Below are 22,200 nucleotides of genomic sequence, written 5' to 3'. Positions count from 1 at the left end.
TAAATTAAGACCCATTTTGTCAGCTATAGTAGGTTTCATTAAACCCTTTCTGCAAAAATAAGAAACATCCTACCTAGATTTTAAAATATTTTGTATAAGTGAAAAATATTTTTTGCCAGTTAATTCCTCTTTGAAATAGTTAAATCTCAGTTCTGAGGTAAAGTGAAAGGGCTATTGCTGCTTTTGAAATGTTCTGAAGTCCAGTTTGTGTAATATTCAGGTCTGTCTTGAAAAATGAAATGAACACTGCATTTGTGACCAACTGTTTATTAATTCAGGGTCTTGGGGTAGTTGACTTAATACACCTGGGACAGAAGGCAATTTTCCCGTTGGGAGTAAATTATTAGTAGCTTCATGTGTTTTTCAACAGCAGTCACAGACCAGGTGCTCCCCTGCTCCCTGGCTAGCGGTTCTCCAAGCTCTCTTAATAGCATCCTCATTGCTGAATGGAGGCAGCTGGTACTTGGAGCACTGGTCCCCCTTGCCACTGGTCATTGTTTAGACTCTCTGATGATGCTCTTGACTGCAGAAATGAAGAAGTTAAATCTGGGGGAAGAGAGGGGAGATTGCCTATTGCTTGTTATGGTTCACAAAGGTTTGGGAATCTAGTAGCTTTGTAATATATACATTTTGAATATAAAGCTGCACCTGACACAGTTTTGCTCTCAGTGTAAACACGTGTTCCTCTCTGAAAGTAAGCCTGTTCTAAGGCTATTCAGAAAAAAATGGGAACTTCCAAACAGTAGACAACCTTCAAAAATATTTCTGTCACGGATGTTCTGTCATGTTGCAACAGCTGGGTATCTCCGACTTCTGCAGTGAATATGCAGTTTTTATAGTATTGCTAGGCTGCAGCCAGAAAGGCTCGCACTGCTTGCAGCATTTCTCATTTGCAGAGTGCTTCATAAACATGTCTACCGCCCATTTTATAAGCTGGGAAACTCAATCAAGGAGTTTAAATGATAGCCCCAAGCTGCAGTGCTACACCATGAATACTGGGATTAGAACATGGCAGTTCCATGAAGTGTTGACACTTTTGGTATGTTTACTGTCTGTATTCATTTTTGCAAGGCTTTGGTTTATCACCATCTTGGACATGCTAGCTTATGCTCCTTTGACTAGAGGCAAGGCCTTTGTACAGTCTTTTCCAGTGGAAAAGGACTATGATTGGAGACTATAACCTAAAAGTTTCCTAAAGGTTCCCCCTTTATTAAAGCATCTTCACTATGGTGTGGGTTTTTTTCATTTCACAGATTTTGACAAAGAAAACTCAGTCAGATTTAAACCTTCACGATTGCTCCAAAGGAAGAGAGCGTTAAGGTAAGGTCAAGTTTTTCTTGCCCAATGAATATGACTGGATGCACCATCGATTGTAACTTGCAGTCATTGCTTGAATCTACGTTTATTCTTTTCTCAGGGAAAATAGTTATTGGTCCTCTTGCAGGACCAAGCTTTGGCATAAAGCAGATGATCTGAACAGGTATTGAAAACACCAACTGCCTCCTAAGTAATGTGAAAATTTATAGCTGGCACTGCTAAGGGAAGAGTCCAACTCTGCACTGAGCCTCCTGCCACTGCAAATGCCCATTTTTCCTTGCATGGCAGAGACACAGTACAGATATTTAGTGAACCGGCTTGGAAAACTGTTCTGTCTGAAAAAGAAGGTGGCTGAAGTGGGTGATTTAATTATACAGCCATGCAGAGAGCTTTGCCAGCACATGGGAGGGGGACACTGCAGAGATGAATGGAAAGGTGACGTTGCTGCTTCCTTGCAGGGCCATGCTGTGTCGTGCCCGTAATCTTAGGGCACAGTTCCACAAGGCTGAGTAAGGGGATATAGTTCACAGTTAAGCAAGGTGGCAGGTCATGTTCCCTCTCTTTTCCTATCCTCGCTCCAGCTGCTTTTTGGTGTCCACCTTTGTGCTTGTTGGACTAATTCATAACGGCACAGAGAGGATGTCAGGGAGTTGGGAACTGACTCTTGCCCCAGCAACCAGCCGTTTTGTTGACTCAGCTGCACAGGAATCTACCAGCCTTAGGCACAGAGGCTCATGTTTGCAAGCATCTTTTCAGTCAGCGCACACCTTCTGGTGTGTACCTGATTCCCTGCCATGTTGTTTCTTAGGTACTGTAGTGAGATGGAGGGAATAGGTGTACAAGACACATTGTGTTATGGAAGGCAGGTAGGGGAAAGTAGAAATGAGAGTAGTAGAGAAGGATATGGCTGTAGAACGGACCTTTTGCGTAAGAGTCCAGGGAAGGAAATTCTCCTGGAGGTGGAGAAAGAGAAGAAAAATGAATGCCAAGCACTTAGTTGGCAGGTATACAAGTAGATTTTCATGCATGTGTTTCAATCACAAAATCTCAGTATATGCCATAGCTTTAATCCAGATGGCAGGACAGTGTTACCAGTGTCATTTGGATCAAACTGCTGCTTGCTTTTGGGCATATAACTAGGTTAGTGGGACAGCTATTTAGAAACTGTATGCTGCTGCAGCAGATTAAGTTTTCAGCGTGGAATCCCTGATGTATAGAAGCAGCCCACTTCCAAAGTCCACTTACTTTGGAAGTTGCAAGAGTGGTATAACTATTGAGACTGTCAAATACTCTACTAATGCCACACTATACATCATTTTTAAAGAAAGACTGTTGAGGCGGTGAAATATTGTTGCCTATGTTTTAATAGGAATTGTATGAATTCCTGAACGTTGGCGAGTATAATGAGTTTGTTGCGAACCTGAGGCCAAACCACGCACAAATCCTGTGCGAAACCAACTTGTGGGACTTCATGCTGTTGATTGCATTTCATGAACCATGATCACAGGCTGTGTTTCAGGCAAGCAAAGGAGGAGAAGTTCCTCTTTCAGTATCGAAATTTAACAGGGTCTCTAAGAAGAAAGAATTCTTGCAAACTTCTAAATTTTTTTTTTTCATTTAGAGAAACCCAAATATGCCTTAAATTATTTTAATAATGAATGTGCGTAGCCTAGCAGTTAAGTGCAGAAACTCCTGGTGCTGCCGCTCAGAATCTGCACCTAGATTTATAACATGACTTGAGAAGTTAAGCAAAGGTGAGTAGATATAGTTGTGATACTTCTAGACCATGGTTGTGGATGAGTTTGAAGGTACAATATACTTGGCAATCCAAGTCTGACTGTCTGACTCTGCTTAAGCAACTAAATTGTTGCTGCAACTGCTGCTTTAGCAGAGAAACTAATAAAGCAGGGAGACATCTGGATAGATCCCTCTGAGGAAAAAGGGAAGTCTGGTGAGGAATTACTTATGAGCGTATTTTTAAAAACCTTTATGAGTAGTTTCCTGTAATATTTTTTTTTTAAACTATTTGGAACTGCTTTAACATCATTCCGACTCAATTTAGATTCCTAATGAATGTTCTTATTGAATACTGTGACATGTCCTAAATATGCCTACTTTCATTTTTAGAACTAATTTTATATATGTATCTATAAATACCCAATTGTTTGGCTTGACTGTATCATCTTCAGAGCAGTGCTTTGTCTCTGAGTTCTCCGTGCAAGTTAAAGCAATGTAATTGATACATCGGTTTAAAACATCTTGTATTTCTAATACGCAAATAAATATTTAAAACAAGCAATGCCACCAGCAGCTTTGCAAGACAGAGCAAAAATACCTCTGAAGAGGAAAACCTCCTCCATTGTGGATAAAATAGTAGATGAAAATAGTTAATCATTTAAAAATAAACAAGTAAATAAAAGTTGACAGTCTGTCCAGAGGGAAATGGAAAACGAGGGCATAAGGCAAACTGTGAAGGGACTTTGACAAAGCAGATAACCTGTGATGCCATGTAGCCCAGTGAGGGTTAAGCTTAAGACATTAGCGGTTATTAAAATAATTTTAATGAAATATGCCAGTGAGCAAAGGAAGCCACCCTCAGTACAAAGGAGGAGGGAGCTCACGTACCGGAAGAACTGGATGACCTTCAGGAGTAATAGAAAAGGGTTGTAATGTAATAATACTAAGTGCACAGTTGTGCTTTGGGGGCTGATAATTTTTTCCGTCACTTGCAACTGATGAAAGCAAAGCCTTGGCCTATTAGTTTCTTATGCGGGACTGAGCAACCAATATAGTGTAGTTATAAAAAGGCAAATGTTTGGTGGATCTCGGCATTCATCTGGCTAGTCATACAATAATGCTTTCTCTATTAAAATTCCTATTTTTATGACTCTGCTAAGACCCAGGTCTGGAATCAAGACTGTCCAGTTCTGGACACCATGTACAAAAAAGGTTACCTAAAACTGGAACAGGTAGAGAGCATTTTTACAGATAATCAATGAAACTGAGAGCCAGTCTTGAGGAAGCTGAGTAGATGTGGAAAACTGTTAAGAAAAATAAGTAAGGTCACCAACAACACTGGCACAAGAACAAATAGATGGAAACCCAGTGAAAGACATTTAGACTGGGTTTAGGGGGGTCTCTGGCTTCAGAGTCCCTGGAACTCCCTGGAGTTTGGAAGAAGGGGCAGGAGTGAACCTAGCTAGTATACAGTATTTAAAAGTTTGTTGAGGATCCCCAAGCAATGCAATAATACAGTTCTTTTTAGGACCAGCGGGCTAGTGCCAGTCCTGATTCTGTATGTTTCTACCCTTGGAAATTTGCGTGGGACTGAGGCATAGTTGTGGATGTTAGTGCACAGTTAATTTAAACAAGGATTTTGCTGTAGGAGTTAATGCTTTTCTATACAGAGTCCCATGTTTATGGAAACTTAAGGTGCTGCACTATCACAAGCATTATGGAAGTAATTGGAGATGCTGCTAAATAAAGCCCAGGTATTCAAAAGGCATGAGCTGAGTCCCTCAGCACTTTTGATTCAAGTCTTAAGTAATCAAATTGATTTGACAAAATAAATTTTAATTTTGATTTATAGCCTCAGACCAATATTATTCATTTTTCAATCTCATCCTCGCCCAAAACGAGTAGAAACTGTTTTCAAATGGAAACTGGAGGTCTTTCCACCTAGGAGTTCTCCAGAAGCTGTATCTATAAGAAAATAACATATTGTGAGGCTAATAAGAATCATGAGTGTTTGCAGTGTGGTGTTAGGCATATAGAAACATGCAGTTAACTGTCTGAGTCTCTGCCCAGTCTCAGTTGACACACGCACCTATTTGCTTGTGGCTGCTGTATGCAATTTTTTTATGTTGTTTTTTTGTTTAGTTCCATTAAAGTGTTTTCTGTAATGGACAGCTTATTGCAGCTCTTCATCTTCTATTTCCTATTTTCTGTAGTGGCTAACATTGCTTTTCTTGGCAGTACCTGGAATAATTTCTGTAAGTGCAGTTGTTGGAGACAATTTGCAGCAGGTGGCATGGTGCCTGAATGTGACACAGCCCAGTTTCTTTATTGTCATTTCAGGGATTTTATTCTGTCCTCAATGTCTTCTTACAATGGATTATTATTTATAAATGGTAAAGAAGCATATACTTCTTGAAGTTCATGTAAAATGTTATTAGTCATTATATGTTAAAACTCTTTTCAATGAGAAACGTTCTTCTGGAATAGTGAGTACAGAACTTTATTTTTTTTTTTACCATTGTTTCTTTTCTAACCAAATACCCTTGATGAAAGGGTATTCAATTCTGTAAAAAGCCATTTAAAAACTGTCCTAAGGAAGGATTTTTCAACAGTAAGGCTGTGCAACTTGTCTTATCAGAATTACAGTAAATCATATGGCACATCACTACCATGGCAAAATGAAGAGCCTAGGATCACTGTGGGTTTTTGTATCTGTTACATCTGTCTACATACGTTACTAAAAACCTTTACTAAAGGTTTTAAGACTAGTATACGTTTTCTTATGCCTGGTTGGGATAGTTTAGAAGTCATAATGGCAGAATACATCAGTTCTCTCTCTAATTTTAATAGAGAGAAAAATCTCACTCTTTTTACTCACAAGGAGGAACACTTCCTCCAAAAAGTCTCTGTAGACAGTATCTACTTTAGACCATTATGACACCTACATTTTACAGTTAAAATTTGTATATTTAATGAACATTTTTAAATAAATACTTTGTCTCATGTAAATGGGCATTTTTGCTGTTTTGAAATGACAAGGTATAAAACTAAATGATCTGCTGCTCATATTAGTGTATCATAAGCCATATAAGATCCAGAGATCAGTGCAGTAATAATAATAGGGCAGTTGTGCAGAAGGCTTCTAGGTGGAGTGTACATACAGTACTGGATTTCATGAAATATGTTTTAATACTTATGGAGAATCATTCAGTATAGATTATTTCAAATGTAATTGCTAGTAGAGCGTTTTGAAGGCAGTCTCCAGTCAGTAACTTAATGCAAAAATGTGTCACAGTCAGTTCCAAACAAGTTTCAAATTATGTTAGGTTTGGCTTTGTGAGTTTCTTGGGGTTATTTCTTATTTCATTCTTATGGAAAATATTTTCTTTGGTATCTCTGTTAGACTATCTTGCAGTAAATTGGTTACATCTTGGCTTTATTTGACTTGTAGCAGAAACATCCACAGTTCTGTAAACCAGATGTTGCTTTCAGTTTTCAGAAGGAGTTCTCATTTGAAGATAAAGAAGAACTTGCAAACAGCACAAAGGATATTGATGCTAATCTCTTAGCAGTACTTCCGAAAGGTAGGTAAGGGAGACACTTTATGAACACAAGTGGTAATTTAACAGCATGTGAATTTTAGTCTGTGCAAGTGCAAGGCACAGTTAAAATCACTTAGGCACAGATGTTTTGTAAATGAGTTTTCTTTTCCCTATGAAGTATGCATACGGGGTGAAACAGGGGACGAAACACAATGCTCTTTTACAGGGCCTTATTGCATCCCTGCTTCATAAATTTCAGTTTTGTTTACCTAGTTTTCAGTACGTTAAGAAGTAGTTGAAATTCAAAACTTCAGGGAGGTTTCTTTGTACAGTTAGATTAACACTGAATTCAAAGGTATTAACTTGGCTTGTAGTCACAGCTCTTTCCAGTCCCCTTTGGTGGTTGGTAGAATCACTGTGCTTGCATGACCAACTGACTACACACTGTATTTTAGTCTTGCATGCTAAAGGACCTGCACTACGTATGGGTTTTGGGATTTTTTTTCCAAACTTCTGTCTTAGTCTGAATAACTTATGAAGAAAACAGCAGTTCCATCTTTATCTTTTGACACAGTTGAGGTAGAGGCAAGAATTAATTCTTCTGAATTATTTAGATGAAATCACAATCTGCTTGGAAATAGTTCTTGACCAGTAAAGGGTGACATTTGACTGAAGAACTACCTGTAACTGGCATAAAGATGTTCCCTTCACTCAGGGATGTTGTGGATCTCAGAATTTCAGTTAAAATTGCATGTGTGTTCTGATGGTATTTTTACCCTTTTCAGACAAACGACAAGGCTAGATGCACTAATCCCAACATAAAGGAACTGGCTTGCTCTTCTAATGTCATTTGTTGCAGAGTTCCTGTAGAAAGGAGTCCTTCTTCTAGCATAACATTTAAGTGGTGTGCTTGCTCTTGTAATATAATCATTACAGATGTTCAGAAAGAGACTTCATTGACCAATGATGGAAAAAAGGGATATTTATACAATATAGACTTCCTGAGAGCACTAGTCAGTAAGAGTACATAGTCCCTCATTAGTCCATATACTTAGCCTTACAGTCAACTGAGTTCAAAGAGTCTAGCTGTAGTCTCACATGTTGCTGCCTACAGTTAAGCATTGAACATGTTAGCATGCCTCTGGTAGCGTAAACAGAAGATAAACACTTCTCCAGCCTGGTTTGTAGACCATCATCTTTCCAGGTGAGGAGAGGGGGAGGTAGGAATGAGGCTGATAGGCTTCACTGTTGTGTTAAATTTTCTTCAAAATGAAAATGTATATATCTGAGTTAAAATGGTTTTTTACCATCTCTGAGGAATTAAGCCTCTGACAGGTAAACTTTTGATCCACGTCTATTCAGGCTTCACAAATGTATGTGCTTACTCTTTACCAGGGACTTTTGGAAGGCTTGATTTAGTTTTTACAGCTTCTGTATTTTAAAACAGTCACATGCTTGCAACTTTATCCACATGTATCCCCTCTGCTGTTATCAAAGAGGGCTTTCAGCAAAAATATATTTATTTATATTCCATAACAAATATTTCTGAAAGATTTCTGAATTCTATAAGAGATCTTTCACCTTAATTTAAGGAGTTTTTTAAACATTTTTATAAGGTGCACTCCAAATGTATTTTTTGTTTTTTATTCTGGGACGAGATGTGGAATGATGCTGCTTTTGCTAAATACTGGTACTATAAGATAAATTCTACTCAGAAGGTCTACAGTTACCAAAATTAAGATGCCTCTTGACAGTCTACGTTAGAGGGTATCCTACCACAGGATCCTGCTCAACATCCTAAAATAAAGCCTGAAGTTCAGAGCTGTTCCTGAACTGTGGCTGTTCTTCCTGTTGCCCTTAACTATACTGACCAACAGTGCTTACAAAGTGTGTTGGCGTGAAGTAACTTAGGCAATGAGCTTTTACTGTGAAATTAATTATTTTAAGCTTCTTAGTCTCTTCTTGTGTGCTGAATCAGATCTTTGTGTTACCTTTTAGGTAGAAGTGTTATTCTTTAATGTGGTCATGGGTGTCTTTGAAATGGTGTAGTTTCTGACTGTCATGTGGAAAAACACCCCATGAACAGATGGGAAATTGGCACCAACATATTCATATTGTAAACTAAAAAAGAGAAACCCAGTCACCTAAGCTTGCAAGGGCCAACCAGTGTCCTTAGGAGTGAAATTTCTCCAACTGGCTTCATGTTTTGAAGTCAAATATTTCAGTCAGCAAAAAGAAATCACTAGAGTAGACGACTTCCTGCATTTTATCTTCTTATTTTGCTTTTTTGTGCTTCCTTTCCCCACCTCCCCAGAAGAAGAATATTGCTGAAACTACTTTCACAAAAAAGCTCTTCAGATGTTGGCCAACCTAGCTGAAATTACTGTCTGGAATCTCAAGTGTGGAAAAAGTGTAAGGCAGCATAGAGTAGTCCCATGCTATTTTTGTCCCATCTTGTTTGGGAAGGTGTTGGAGAGATGCTTCATGAGGCCAGTGCTCTTTTTAGGGCTGCAAAGCGGTAGTAGAATCTCTGGAACTTCAGCTAACAGTGTTGAGCTAATGCTGCTGGGAGTTCTTTGGATGTTCCACATTTCTTGTATGCGGACGACTTATAGTCAAGTTTCCTTTTTTTTGGGGAAAAAAAAAAATAGTATATGAAGCTATGCTTTAAAGCTTTGCTAAAGCTGTGTAAAAGACCTGTTCTCTGATGATGGTTTTAGAGACTGTATAAATCGGTGACTAGGGAAGAAAAATGATCAGGATTTGGATGGAATGTGGTTTTATTAACTGTGAGCTATGGAGGCCTTTGACCTGTCTGAAGTGGCAGAACAATTATGGGTTTTGTTTTGACCATTTTATGTATGTATAGCCAACAGATGGAACAGAAAGACTCTAACAGCCAGAGGAACAAACTTAAACAGAAGTAGATTTGGCAAAGGTGAGAGCAAAGTATTTATGAGAAATCATTTCCTTTGGTGTGAATGTGAGACAAAGGCTAGTTTCATACGGTTAAGTTCTCTGTTTAATACAGTTTCACTGCTAGCACAGCTTGAGTAGGCAGGGTAGCAGCAGGAACTGCTTATTCGTAGAGAGAAAGTCTATGAAAACACAATGTAAGTAAGTGCTCATCTTTACTTCGGTGTTGGTTCAGGATCCAGATTTTACATTGCCCAAGTCCAGTTCCCATCTATCTCCAGAGATCTGTGCCTGGAGCTTGCTGACTTTCAGGGGCTATCTTGCACTGTCAACCTGGTCAACATCGTAGACTTCAATCTGCTTTGCTGCAGATGTTGAAACTGGGGATGGAAGAGGTGTCCCTTGGGTTAGCACTGTTAAGTGGCTGCATACTTAGCTACTCTGCACTGCTAGTTGCATCAAATGTGTACGTATTAGATTTTTTTCATGGCATGATTACAATCTGAGCTAACCTGGCTTGAGAAATTGAAGCAGATAGCTTGAGTCTGCTTTCTGTAAAAATGTAGACTAAAGGAGTTGTTTTGGAGAGTGGCCCAGTTGATTTCTTTCCCTTGGTAATCGCACATTTTCAGCAGGCACCCATCTGTTGCCTCACATGCTATGTTTATACCTCATTCATTTGCTTCTCTGAGTAGTCATGATCAGAATACATTCATTCTTGCTGATCCGAGACATTTTACCTGCAGTCCTAGTAGCTTTTCAGCATGCAAGTTTGATATGACAATGTCAATAGTATCTATCTGTATCTATGAGGTATGAGCACTGGTATTGACTACAGCAAACTTCCTGGATATGTGTCAGCTAAGCTGAAACTCTGACTTAGCTATGCATATAAGTTCTTGCAGTAGAGGAAAGGGAGAGAAGGTGCATCTGACCTTTAAAAGGGTGGTTTTTCAATAATGTTTATCTTCTAAGTATCTAGAGCGATGAAGTCTGGTAGGGAAAAAAGCTGATAGATTTACCTCTGTAGTGGTGTGGAACAGTGTCTGCTAGACACTCCTGACTCATCAGGCATTTCTGATGGCAATCTAGGGCTGATTTAGCAGGCTGTAGACTTTAGCTTGCTTTAACTTTTGATCCCTGGGTCAACAGGATCAGAACCCCAGAGGTGCGTTGCATCAGAATATGCACACACAGCTTTTAGCACCACATCTTTGCTAAGGCAATGATGGGGGGGGGGGGGGGGGTGTTCTTAAGCACACTTTTTGCCCTGCCCAAATCCACTGCATCCTTTGACAGCCTGGATGGTTTCTCTTCCTGGTGGTAAGAAGTCACACCACGCTCATTATGTAGCACTCACTGCTCCAGTGCGGTTTGCAAACATCACTGATAACTGTGCACATATGTGTATATATATAGGGATTACTTCATCTGTCATGCCTCCTGTTGGTTCACTACTATTTTGTAAACTGTGACAGCTGTCTACTAGCACATAACACCACCAAACAGTTTAGGGGGAGAGAAGGAAAGTATGTCCTATTAAAATCACAAGGGAAAATTAGAAAAGTAGAAAGTGATGAACCATGCAGGAGTGTCATGAAAGTACACAGTAATTTTCATTCCAACTATAAGTCACTGGGATTCTTGGGATTTGCTCAATATAAGGGAGTGGAGGAAGGTAAGGAATAGGGGACACTGTTTCTCTTTAAACATAGTCAGTCCCCAACCTTTGTGTAGACAGGGTGAGCAGTAATTCCATGCTACCTGGTTTTGAAAGGGGTTACTATAGCGTGTAAACTCGACCTCAGCTGATCAAAATACAACTTGCCCAGTTTATACTAGGTCTTGAAAACTACTAGGATGCATAGCAGATTCTAGCTTAGCCTGGAAGTACCTGGAGGGGAGGACTCCTTGGTGTTTACACCTATGTGCCTAATGCACTTTTGACAATGCAAGCTTAATAAACTAGGAAAACAAGAGGAAAATGCTTGTTCCCTGACAAAAGCTTTTTCAAACCTCTTAACTTTATTTGATTGTTCCTTCTTATTCTAAAGCATTTTAGCAAGTTTCTGTGAGTTTCTGAAACTTAGTAGCTTATAAACTGTATAATCTTTTGTTGTCTCAGTTTCAGAATTAAGAAAACTGTTTGAACCAAACAACCAAGATTTTTTGGAAATGAAAAGGTAAAAAAAAAGTCTTTGGCCTGTAAAACAAAACACAGCTTGTTTTGTTACCTCCTCTTAGAAACTCTCCCCTCAAATCTTCAAAGATGCCTGATTTCACATTTTTCACATCTTTTTCAGAAAAGAGAGAATAGCTAGACGCTTAGAGGGAATTGAAAATGATACACAACCAATGCTTCTACAAAACTGTCCAGGATCAGTCACACACCGTTTACTAGAGGAAGATACACCAAGGTATATGCGTGCAACTGATCCATACAGTCCCCACTTAGGTAAGTAGTATATATCAGTCAATCTTGCATTGCTAAATTACTTCATGTTTACTACCCTATCATTTGTGCAGTTCATGGGGAAAAGTTTTATAGAAAAGGTGTGGTCAGCGTTTTTTTTAACTTGCCTTTTAGTTCTCCAGTTGCTTATTTGAAAAAGGTTGATTATCCATATTGTGTTAAAACAATAATAATTTGATATGAGACTCCTAAAGAATTACAACCAATACACATTTCTTCATCATTTGTATGTGCTTTTGGAGACATAAGTGTAAAAAGGTAATGTGTCTGTGCAGTCACTAGTACACTTTGATTTGTAAGAAAATGGGAAGCTTTTAGTTCACTCAATGTGAATGGTGGGTAGGGTACTCGGAGTTTTGGGGTGGACTTGCTCATATACGTTGTACTTTTGGCAGGAAGATCAAATGAAGAGGAGGAAACTTCAGATTCTTCTGTAGAAAAACAACCCAGATCATCCAGATACCGAGCAGAAGTCACAGGAGGTAATACAGAGCCCTTGTATAGTACAGGAAACATGGATGTCCAGGAACTAGAGTCAAAAGCAGAAAGAATAGCTAGGTACAAGGCAGAGAGGCGGCGCCAGCTGGCAGAAAAATACGGACTATCTCTTGATTCTGATTTGGATTCTGACTACTCATCCAGATATACACGGGCAAGGAAAGATCCCGACAGCGTGGAAAGAAAGGGAGCGAAAAGTGAAAGGCAAGATGATGAAAACAAGGACTGTGGCTCCCTGTATTTGTCCAAGACTGAGACGAAGGAGTCAAAGAGTCTGATTTCTGAATCCAAAGAGTACTGCAGACATGAAAAAGATGGTGTTCCAGATAAAGAAGACCTCTCAAATGAAAAGAATGATAGAAAAGCAGATAATGACAGTGCCATTAGACAGGCTTCTGACCCTTCAGCAACCTTGGATAATTCTGTCTCCCTTTCACTTTCTGGACGAGAATCTTCCTCCTATAACGAAGTGCCAATATCGTCAAAGCAAACCCCCAGAGAGTCCCTTTCTTCACCAAAGCGGGCAGCCTCACCAATCCATTTGCAGAATGACCAGCCCTTGCACAGTAACATCAGACAAAGGTAAGCATGATATTTATTTGTTTGTTTATACAGGAGATTCCTTTATCTTAGCCACCTTCTGCAGCGGTGTCTACAGTATTTATGAGAATGTATTTGTTACCCTTGAAGAATGTATTTAGTGGCTTTGGATGTCTCAGGCTGGACTGGTTGGGTTTATTGAATCACAGTGTATTTCTGATACAAGGAAGTGGGTATCTATTTCTATGATTAGATATGTCCTTGGTTTCACTTTATATTTATAGAATATATGCTAAAATTAGGCCCTTTGGGGGTGAGTGGAATAGCTGATGTTTAAGATACTTACACAAACTAGAAATTGAAGCAATTACGATTCTAAATCTGCTTTTATTTTTTTCATAACCTGCTAGAGCAAGCCTTTAACTTTTTTCCTCTGTATCCTGTAATTGTTTGGGTGGGGGTTTCCAAGTAAAGGCAAGTTGTTTCTCAGTGAAGATTTTAATATCTTCGTGACGGCTTCTGCCAAAATAAAACAGGTCTCAGAGTTAAAAGCTGAAAAGTGTCTTGGGTCATTTGAAATAACAGTTGATTTGTTTTCCTGCTGTGAAAGTGTAAAAAACCTTTTGAACTATGATAGTTAATCTTTCAGATAATATTGGGGGGGGGGGGGGGGGGTGTGACAGAGCAGAGGGGAGAGTTAAAATTCCGTGCTGAATTTGGAAAACATGGCCTCCCTCATGGTATGCTGAATTACTTCAGATTTGACAAATTTACTCCAGTAATAAGGTAACCAGATTCTTCCAGAAGGAAAAAAAAATAGTTTTTACTAATTTCATGTTGTAGTTTCACACTGTAGTGCAAAAACAGACTGTCAAAGTGTTATGGCGACTGAAAACAATGTGTGACTAAGAATTTTTTAAAAGTATGATTTTCTCTAAGTGTGATTCTTTAATTTCTAGGTAGGTGGATAGATGGAAAATAATAACTGTAAAAATTTAAAATGTTGCAGCTAAAATTGATGTAAATTGTAATGAGAACTTAAATGTAAACACATCTGCATCATGCTGAGCAGTGCTGACTGCTTCTAAAAAACTGAAATGAACTGCCATAAACGGAACCATTTACACTTCTTGGCATTTTTTGCAGTAGGTTCAGAAACAAGCTACTTTGACTGGACTTCATTATCCTTCCCATCAAAATCATAAAACCTGATTCTTATTTGTTGTGGCCTTTCTTATTAACTTATATAAGTATACCTTAAAGTTTGAATGAGGAAGCAATCTTCCACTTCAAAGGTTAACCACCTGGTGGATTGATTAAGTCATCTATTTACAGCACCTGTAAACTGCTCAAATGTAGTTAGCCTTCTTCTTTTGTTTCACTTTATTGCATAGGACACACCAGTAATAGTCTCATAACGATTTTTTTTTCATAGCTTTTCATTATTCAGGGGACTTCTAATCCTGCTCACCTTCTTTTGCATGGATACATGGCTATACGAGCTATCATTGGACTCTTCCAATTAGGCCAAAATTTTAAAGGAATATTGTAAATTCTAAAAAGCCATCAGAGGGCAACTAAATCAACATACTTAGGAAGTACTATCTTATATTTAGTTTATGTTTTAAGCTTACAATTCTGCTACTACAGTAAGGAAAATAGTCAACTGAGGCCAGAGTTGTACTGAAACTCCTTGAGCTGACTAGGTTATTCCAGGCTCCAAAAACTTGTCTCTAAAGCAGGCTCAACTCATATGCTACAAAATATTATCCCTTATCTTCAAATGGTCAATTTGAGATAAATCTCTTGACTAATCCAGTTATTTATAGGAAAGGATATTGGAGCAACGGACCTTTGGCAGGTTTTTCGTTTTATAAGGTGAAGGAAAGGACAAAGTTTTCAGCCTTAGGAAAGCAAAGAATAGCCCATTAAACTTCATAGTCAAGAATGTGTCTGCTGCAGTGTGAAAAGGGGGTTTATTTTCTTTACTCTCCTAAAGCAATCCTAGTCCCTGTTTCTGTGAGGTCAAATCAACGAAACGCCTTCCAGGTTGTTACCTCTTCTAACACAGGAGAAGCTGTGCTGAATGCAGCATTGGTGGGATGGAAGTTGCCCTGGTGAAACTGCATGCTGGCTATAGAGAGACACCTGAATCAGCTCATTCACAGATTAGCCTTTAATGTGGAAAAATCAGGCCTCCTTATAAAGCTCTTTCATTTTTAGCTAACAAGTGTGGTTTTTCTAATACAGCTTTATAAACCAGTTACAAGTTCAGACTGAGCAGGCTGAAGTCATTATAAAATTTTTCACAAATTCCACCTGTTTCTTTTTAAAGCTGCCACTTCTGGCATTACCTATTTTTTTGTAATAAAAGATGCTGCAAAAGTTTGACAGAAAAGAAATAATTAAGGGAATAGTGTTTTTAATGGGGCCATACTTTTTAATTTGTTACAAGTTGTATGTCCCTGTGAGATCTAATGCTGTGTGAAACGCTAAGGCAAGCACTGGAGACAGGCCCCTTCTGCAAGGTCTTCCTGTTTTTGAGACTTAGTTGTTCTCTGTTTTCAGATAATGAAATGGTAAGATCCATTTTCAAGTGGGTTCTGATGTTAGGACAGTTCCAGAGTTTAAACTCCATCCCATTTGTGGTATGGTCTTTTTTACTTCTCTTCTCTGTAGTAGTGCCAAACTAACAAATGAGGGACTGGGGCAAAAGCAGCAGGAATCAATCGTAGCTTAATACAGATTGCTGACTGCATTATCACTGATTTCAGATTCTTTCTGGACAAGGCTTGGGTCAGTATTTGTGTAAAACAGGTTTCCCACAATTACTGTCTGTCTTATCTTTTGAAGGACATCATCTTCACCCACCAAGATGTGGTGTAGCTCTTACAGCAGCCCAGAGTTTAAACTTAGGATTTGGTCTCGTTTGGATATGTGTGTAGGCAGTAGGTGGTATTTTAAGGGCCAAGTTGCCAAGAGCGCGTTCTTCATTTTAAGACCCCTGAGAACTTCCAGTGCATACTCACTGGTGTGATATTCAGAGATTTAAGAATAACCTCTCAGAAACTCTTGTCCCTGTTTCTGAGTGGTAAAGAAGTCATTGCCTATTTCCATGCAGTCTGTTTAAAGTTACTGTGTGGTAGTATCCTATAAGGCCATTTGCACAAGCCAAACAAGGGCTAATGCCAACTTTCCAGGTGGCTGCCGTTTTGAAGTCAGTTCCACATTATATAGGTAGCAAAACTGTTTTTCTTAAATTAATTGGAAAATAAATGCAGCTTGCTTTGGAATACATATGAAAGCTTTGTGCCTTCAGTCCTAAGACGATTTAATAATTAATCCTATTATCCATCACTGAGAAGACAACAAAGTGCTGAGAAGGTATCATTTGACATTGCCTGCATTTGGCTGCTGAAGTGGCTGATTAAATTCAAAACATGGCTTGTGTTCTTCTGACTGCGCTCTTCAAAGGACAAATAATCAAGTACAAATGATTGCTGCTTGGGCCGTGCTCTCTATAAAAATGTGCCAAAGTACACATTAAGAGACAAGAAGGAAGTTTGTTTGCTTCGAAGCAATTCCAGCTACCTGGTCAGCTCCTGTGAAAGGTTTTTACCTCCTACTTGGTCAGTTCATTTAGGAATTTAAAAACACTTGGAAAAGCAAAAGGTGTTTTAACAGTTGGTGTTTGACTTTGTTCTAAGCTTGATTTGGATAAGGTGACAACTGTAGGTGAGTTCTCAAATTTAAACTTACTTGTAGTAAATGCAGTCATTGATTTGACCTTTTTCAACTATTTTTATTAGAGGACCATCTAAGAAAAATTGAATTAGATGACCTGGAGCTTAATTTGGGATTTTCATCCCAAATGGCTCTATTGCAATGCGAGGAGTTCTTTCAGATATAGCTATAGGTAATGGAAAGCAGCCTGGCCATTTGTCACCTCCAGGGAGTTTGCTTGTAAATGTTAGCGTGGCCGGAGAGTTTGTGCTTGCAAGGTTAAAAGTATTTGATCTACTGTTGTTGAGGGACTGTAGATGAAGGTGGGCAGTAGGAAAGTATTTGAGAAACTGTACGTAGGTAGTCTACAGACACACTTTGTTGTAGGGCTTTTAAAAGCTTGCAGTGCTCTTGTTTCTTTTTATGCTTTCAGCTCCAAAATGAAAACAGAATAAAGTCAAGACAAGATCAAATTGGGGGTTACTTTGTTTTTTAAGCTTTTCCTTTCCCCAGTCACCCGGTGACAACGCATGTTTTACTTGAGCTAACTGGGTTTGCATTTCTGAAGCTTTTGTGATATGGGACTACAAGAGAAGAGAGGGGTTTGAGCTGCTCCTGAGCATTTCTTAGGAAGTATGACATAGCCATCTGAATTTCTAACTTCATTAAATTCATGTTACTACTTCGTTTTGGACACAGCAGTCTTTACCACTTGAAACCACAAATTAAAGGAATGGTTTTAGCAACTTTTCCAGGTGTCCTTATGTAAACCCTTCAAACTGATTTGCAACGGCAAATGGCAAAAATAAGATTGTGTAGTTGCTTTCACTTCTCAAATTCTGGACAATGTACGCTTGGTAAAGTTACCTTTGCAGGATATTTAACTCAGAACACCTTTTAGATGTTTGTGGAATCAATATGATAGTTTGTTTCACGGTTTATCACCTTTCAATTTGATTAATGTGCTGTGCTTTTATTTTCGTGAACACTCCTCTGTAATTGAGCAATTAGAAAACAAAAAAAGCTGTGGGGAGGGAAGACTGGGAGAAGCAACGGGAGCATGTGTTGAGATCTCAAAAAATTACCTGAAGTTCTGTTTTCTGTAGTAGTGCAGGGAAAGCAAAACCTGAATGGTTTCTTCAGAAAGATTCGGAAGGGGACACACCTTCACTTATCAGCTGGCCCTCCAGGTATCATAAAACGTAGCTGTGTGGCTAACAATCAGACTACAAACCTCCCCTTTCTTTCCCTTTACTCTGTCTTCATTTAACACTTGCCTTTAATTTTCCTTTAACAGCAGCAAGTTAGAAAGTGTTGTTTCTTGTGGATAAACAGCTGTTGAAACTTTTCTGAAGCATCTGCTTTTATTGTAACTTATAACCAATTGGTATTTTGATGAAGAAGTACAAATGCCTCTAGCTTCTTCCACAGCTATTATCATTCTGGCTTCCACTGTTTTTTTTAATTTCTTATTTTATCCTACTTTGTACTCTGCAAACCACCAGATTTTTATACCACGCACCAATCCATCTTAGCATTCCCTACAATTAATTACTTGAATTCCAAAGGAGATGGTACAAGAGAAGTAAAAAAATCTATATTGAAAAGTAAAGGAAGATCTTGATCAGAGCTAGAAGCAGCTGCTTTCTCCCAGTTTGGTAACACACACAGTTAGCCCACCATGAGAAGCAATGCAAGAAGAATCTTTTCCATGTTCCTGATTAAAGTAATTCTTATAACCCAGTACTAACATCAGTGTGGGTGTTCTGGAGAATGCTTAGTACATGTAGTTTAAAGTATCACTTTTTCAGACTGAGCACACTTTCTGTGCTTAAGTAACTTGGAGAAGTTTCCCTGATAACTGTACCAATCCTCAGAGATAAGAAACACCAAAATATTAGAAAAGTTGGTGTTTCAGATAACTTTGGATATCCTGAATTACTCTCTCAGATATTAATTTGCCTTTTTTTCTAAATCTTGTTTTTTTAATAATAATGTAAACTCCAAAATGTCTGTTGGTAGCAAGCCTGGAATTGCACATACTTTGAGCTGGATTACTTACTTTCAAATAAAGAGCTAGTCTTCTATCGTACTTGAGTTTCTTTCCTTCCCCAGAATTAAAATCATTTTTTATACCCATTTGGGAGGGGAGGAAGTACAGGGCTTTCATTTTTAATACTGTGTATGCTATATTTACAAACGCTCGCCCTGTAAGCTGTCTGAACACTCGCTGTGGCTGTAAAACTGCTGAAGAGCTTACCTGCAGTTGTAGTCATAGACTAAAGGCTGCCTCCAGCTGCACGTGCTTGCCCTTCCGTTAGTGGAGTTGCATTAAGTGTCTGAAGGTAGAATACGACTCTGTTTTGCACGGATGTTACACAAGTCTAGAGGTGTTTCTAGAAAATAAACTGAAGTAAGGTAACTTTTGGGAACATTCCTGTAAGTTTTGCATGTTAAAAAGTAGTGAAATGTTTTAAAATAGAATGCCTGTTTTGTGGGGGTTTTTTTAATCTTTTTCTCCCCTGCAAGCCCTCTGAATAGCAACAGCCATGCCATGGTTCACCTTGGGCTTTAAGGCTTTTCAATTAAGGCAATTTCAACATTGTTTCTCACTTACTGAAACAGGTTACACTACGTGTAACATTTTAGATGTCTTAGGTGATACACAAAAGCACAAGTAAAAAAGTCTCCGGCAAAACATCTGAAGGACTAGGTAGAGGTAACGTGTTTTTTCATCCCTTTCCCCAGTGCAACAGCATCTTGATATGACGTAAGCTGCACAGCGTTTAGACATCTTCAAAAATATTACTACATACATGATTGCCAAGGGAATTTGCAATTTCAGGCTGAGCCCAACACTTTGATAATATAAAAAGCAGTTTTGATCATCTAGTTTGTTTGAGACTATGGGTATGTGCTGTTTGACAAACACAGTTGTGACCACATGGAAACATGCTGTATGTTTTCAGAGCTTGCTCAGTTACCTTCTCAGGAGTCATGCATGTTCAAGGGCCTGTGAATCACTTGAATGTTTTTGAGCAATGTTACTGCTAAGATTTGGGGGGGAAGGAGCGGGTTGCATCATAAGATTGCTTTCTTTTATGTATTGATTGCTTTTTATTTTAATATGGTGTTGCTGTCTGTACCTGCGGTAGGTGTCTGTGTTCCTTCCCAGATTGGGTACTGCCGTTCACAGCTTTAATCCTTTTTCTTTCTTAAAGAGTAAAAGTTAGAGAGAAACTGGTGAAAGAGGAAAGTGCTCATGGAAGCCCTGAACTTGTCACAGACACAGTATCTCAGAGAAAATCCCATCCAGTGCCAGCCCACTACGTGCCTCTTCAGACAGAAACGTCTGCCTTTGATAGGGTTATAAATCATCCCGTCAGTTCAGCCCGCCAACCAATACATGGCTATATTCAGCCTGCTGGCATTGCTCACACAGCTCAGCTGATGGCAATAGAAGAACCAGCAAACATCTCTGATGGCAGTCTCCTCCTACCAGACAATGTTAGCCTCTTAACAAAATCGTCAGCAGCCACTGTGTCAGAGAGTGAAAAGAACAAGGCACTTGATTATGGAGCAAAGCCTGATGAAGAAGATTCCTTGGAGGGTGAACAGGCTTCCAAAGGCAGAAGACCAATTTTGCCATCTGAGATTCGCAAGCAAGGGAAGAACCACGAAGGCCTCTTTGGAGGAGGAGAACTGGATACCCCCGTGGGGAGTTCCTCTTTCGCAAGCAAGCTGAAAGTTAACTCAGAAGTTCAGAGGGAGCTGGAGTGCAATAAGAGGCAGGCTCCTGAGCAGCAGTTTAAGACCCCTGAGAACATAGAAAGGAGCGAAGCTGTTATGTACATACAGAGTGGGTCTGTATCACAGCCTGCCAAGGCAAAAGCTCCTGTTTGGAAAGTGTCGACAGCAAAGCATAAAGTCCTGACTTGCTCAATGTCTGACTATACTGTGGCTCCTAAGCTAGAAGCTTTTAAAAGTAAGGAGAGCATGGAAGCAAATGCACCAAACGGTGAGATTGGCATGGTTGACACAAAAGTCTCTGTTGCCCAGCTCCGTAATGTCTTTCTGGAGACTGCTAATGCCAACAAGAAAACGGAACTGTAGGTGACATTTCAGACGTATTTTAGTGTGAAACTTGCACGTCCTTGGCAAAAATTACACACTCAACAGCAGTTGTGTTCGGCACTTAAAGCACACAGCTTAGCTCTCACCAGTGTGTACTGGAGGCTGAGATGGTTTGAATCCCGCTTTTGTGCTTCTGCTTGCTAGTGCAAGTTGTGATATGGGGTAGCTGGAATGCGTACGTCTGCGCATGTTACCAGAGGAGCATGCAGAGTGATCTCTAGTGAATTGTTGAGATGCTTAAATCTGTGCTTTACCTTCTCTCTTCTATTTTCTTTTCTATGCACTTTCTATCATGTGGTTTAAAAGTGAATCTCGGTTTAAGATGTCAACGGCAGGTAGCACTTTGTCTTCCAATGGTGACCATGAAAGAGGGCCACGAAGGCCGAGGCGCTATTTTTCTCCTGGTGAAAATAGAAAGACTTCTGAGAGATTTAAAACTCAACCTATAACGTCAGCAGAACGAAAGGAAACAGATAGGTAGGCACATACATAGCTCTGTGTAGCATTCTGGGGCAGGTAGACATGAACAAGCTTATGAAGAGACTTTGTTAATTTATTAGCATAAACATTTTGCAAGGTTATAGTTTCTCTTTAAAAACAATCAAGTATTTGTTGAACTGCTTATAACATAAAAACCGAAACACCACCAACAAAACCAATTCGTTGCAAATTCCCCCCCATGTAAAATGGTGAACAGTGAATCATCATAAAGTATTATAGCTGTCTGGTTCTGTCTAATGATAAATGCTTTTGTCTGTTTTTATATAAAGAATTTCCTTTCCATCTACACTGCTTTATCATTTACTTTTTTTGTAAACAACCAAAACTACATATTTTATGTTACAAGAGCTGGCAACAAACCTTAGACTTTTATCTTCTACAAGATGAACTGGAAATCATTTTCCTTTACTGTATTTAAGTTTGGCTGCAATTACTTGCCTTTCTGCTTTATTAAAGGACGTCAAAGTGGAAACTGCTGAAATTTGAAAAATAGATAAAGTTTTCCCACTCTTAAGACTTTTGAGGTCCTGCTACTTCAGATGGAGTTTGAATTTAATTTTTGATGTCTCGTTCCAACTAACTTTTTCTGTTTGATAATTTTTCACTAGGTCAATTTTGAGTGCAGAAATACCAACTGCTGAAGGTATGTTACTATACTATTTTCTAAGGAAGAGTTGGGAGCAAATGTATTTTGTTTTCTTTTAACTGGAGAACTATTTGATAATGCAGACAAAGTCCACTTGAAAATAACTATTATTACCTATAATATGTTTGAAGTACCACTTTTCCTTGGGCCATGTCTACTACAGACTTGATTTC

The 22,200-nt window shown here is 39.0% G+C and overlaps 1 protein-coding gene across 13 annotated transcripts in view; it reads left to right on the top strand.

The window, feature by feature from the left end:
- The window catches only part of SVIL (supervillin), a 105,368-nt gene that overhangs the window by 35,077 nt on the left and 48,091 nt on the right, over positions 1-22,200 (top strand). For 8 of the 13 annotated variants that reach the window (XM_059818699.1, XM_059818707.1, XM_059818703.1 and 5 more), the window contains exons 2-10: positions 1,254-1,320; positions 6,547-6,638; positions 11,638-11,695; positions 11,816-11,967; positions 12,381-13,065; positions 17,853-17,936; positions 19,968-20,855; positions 21,187-21,357; positions 21,990-22,024. In XM_059818699.1, the coding sequence (XP_059674682.1) occupies positions 1,254-1,320; positions 6,547-6,638; positions 11,638-11,695; positions 11,816-11,967; positions 12,381-13,065; positions 17,853-17,936; positions 19,968-20,855; positions 21,187-21,357; positions 21,990-22,024 (2,232 nt within the window). The remainder of the gene's footprint in view (positions 1-1,253; positions 1,321-6,546; positions 6,639-11,637; positions 11,696-11,815; positions 11,968-12,380; positions 13,066-17,852; positions 17,937-19,967; positions 20,856-21,186; positions 21,358-21,989; positions 22,025-22,200) is intronic. The other 5 variants (XM_059818712.1, XM_059818710.1, XM_059818709.1 and 2 more) reach the window with 2 other exon arrangements.

The sequence above is a fragment of the Gavia stellata genome, chromosome 6 (assembly GCF_030936135.1).
Source record: "Gavia stellata isolate bGavSte3 chromosome 6, bGavSte3.hap2, whole genome shotgun sequence".
NCBI lineage: Eukaryota > Metazoa > Chordata > Aves > Gaviiformes > Gaviidae > Gavia > Gavia stellata.
The sequence above is the reverse complement of the archived record's forward strand: the minus strand, read 5'-3'. Positions and strand labels throughout refer to the sequence as shown.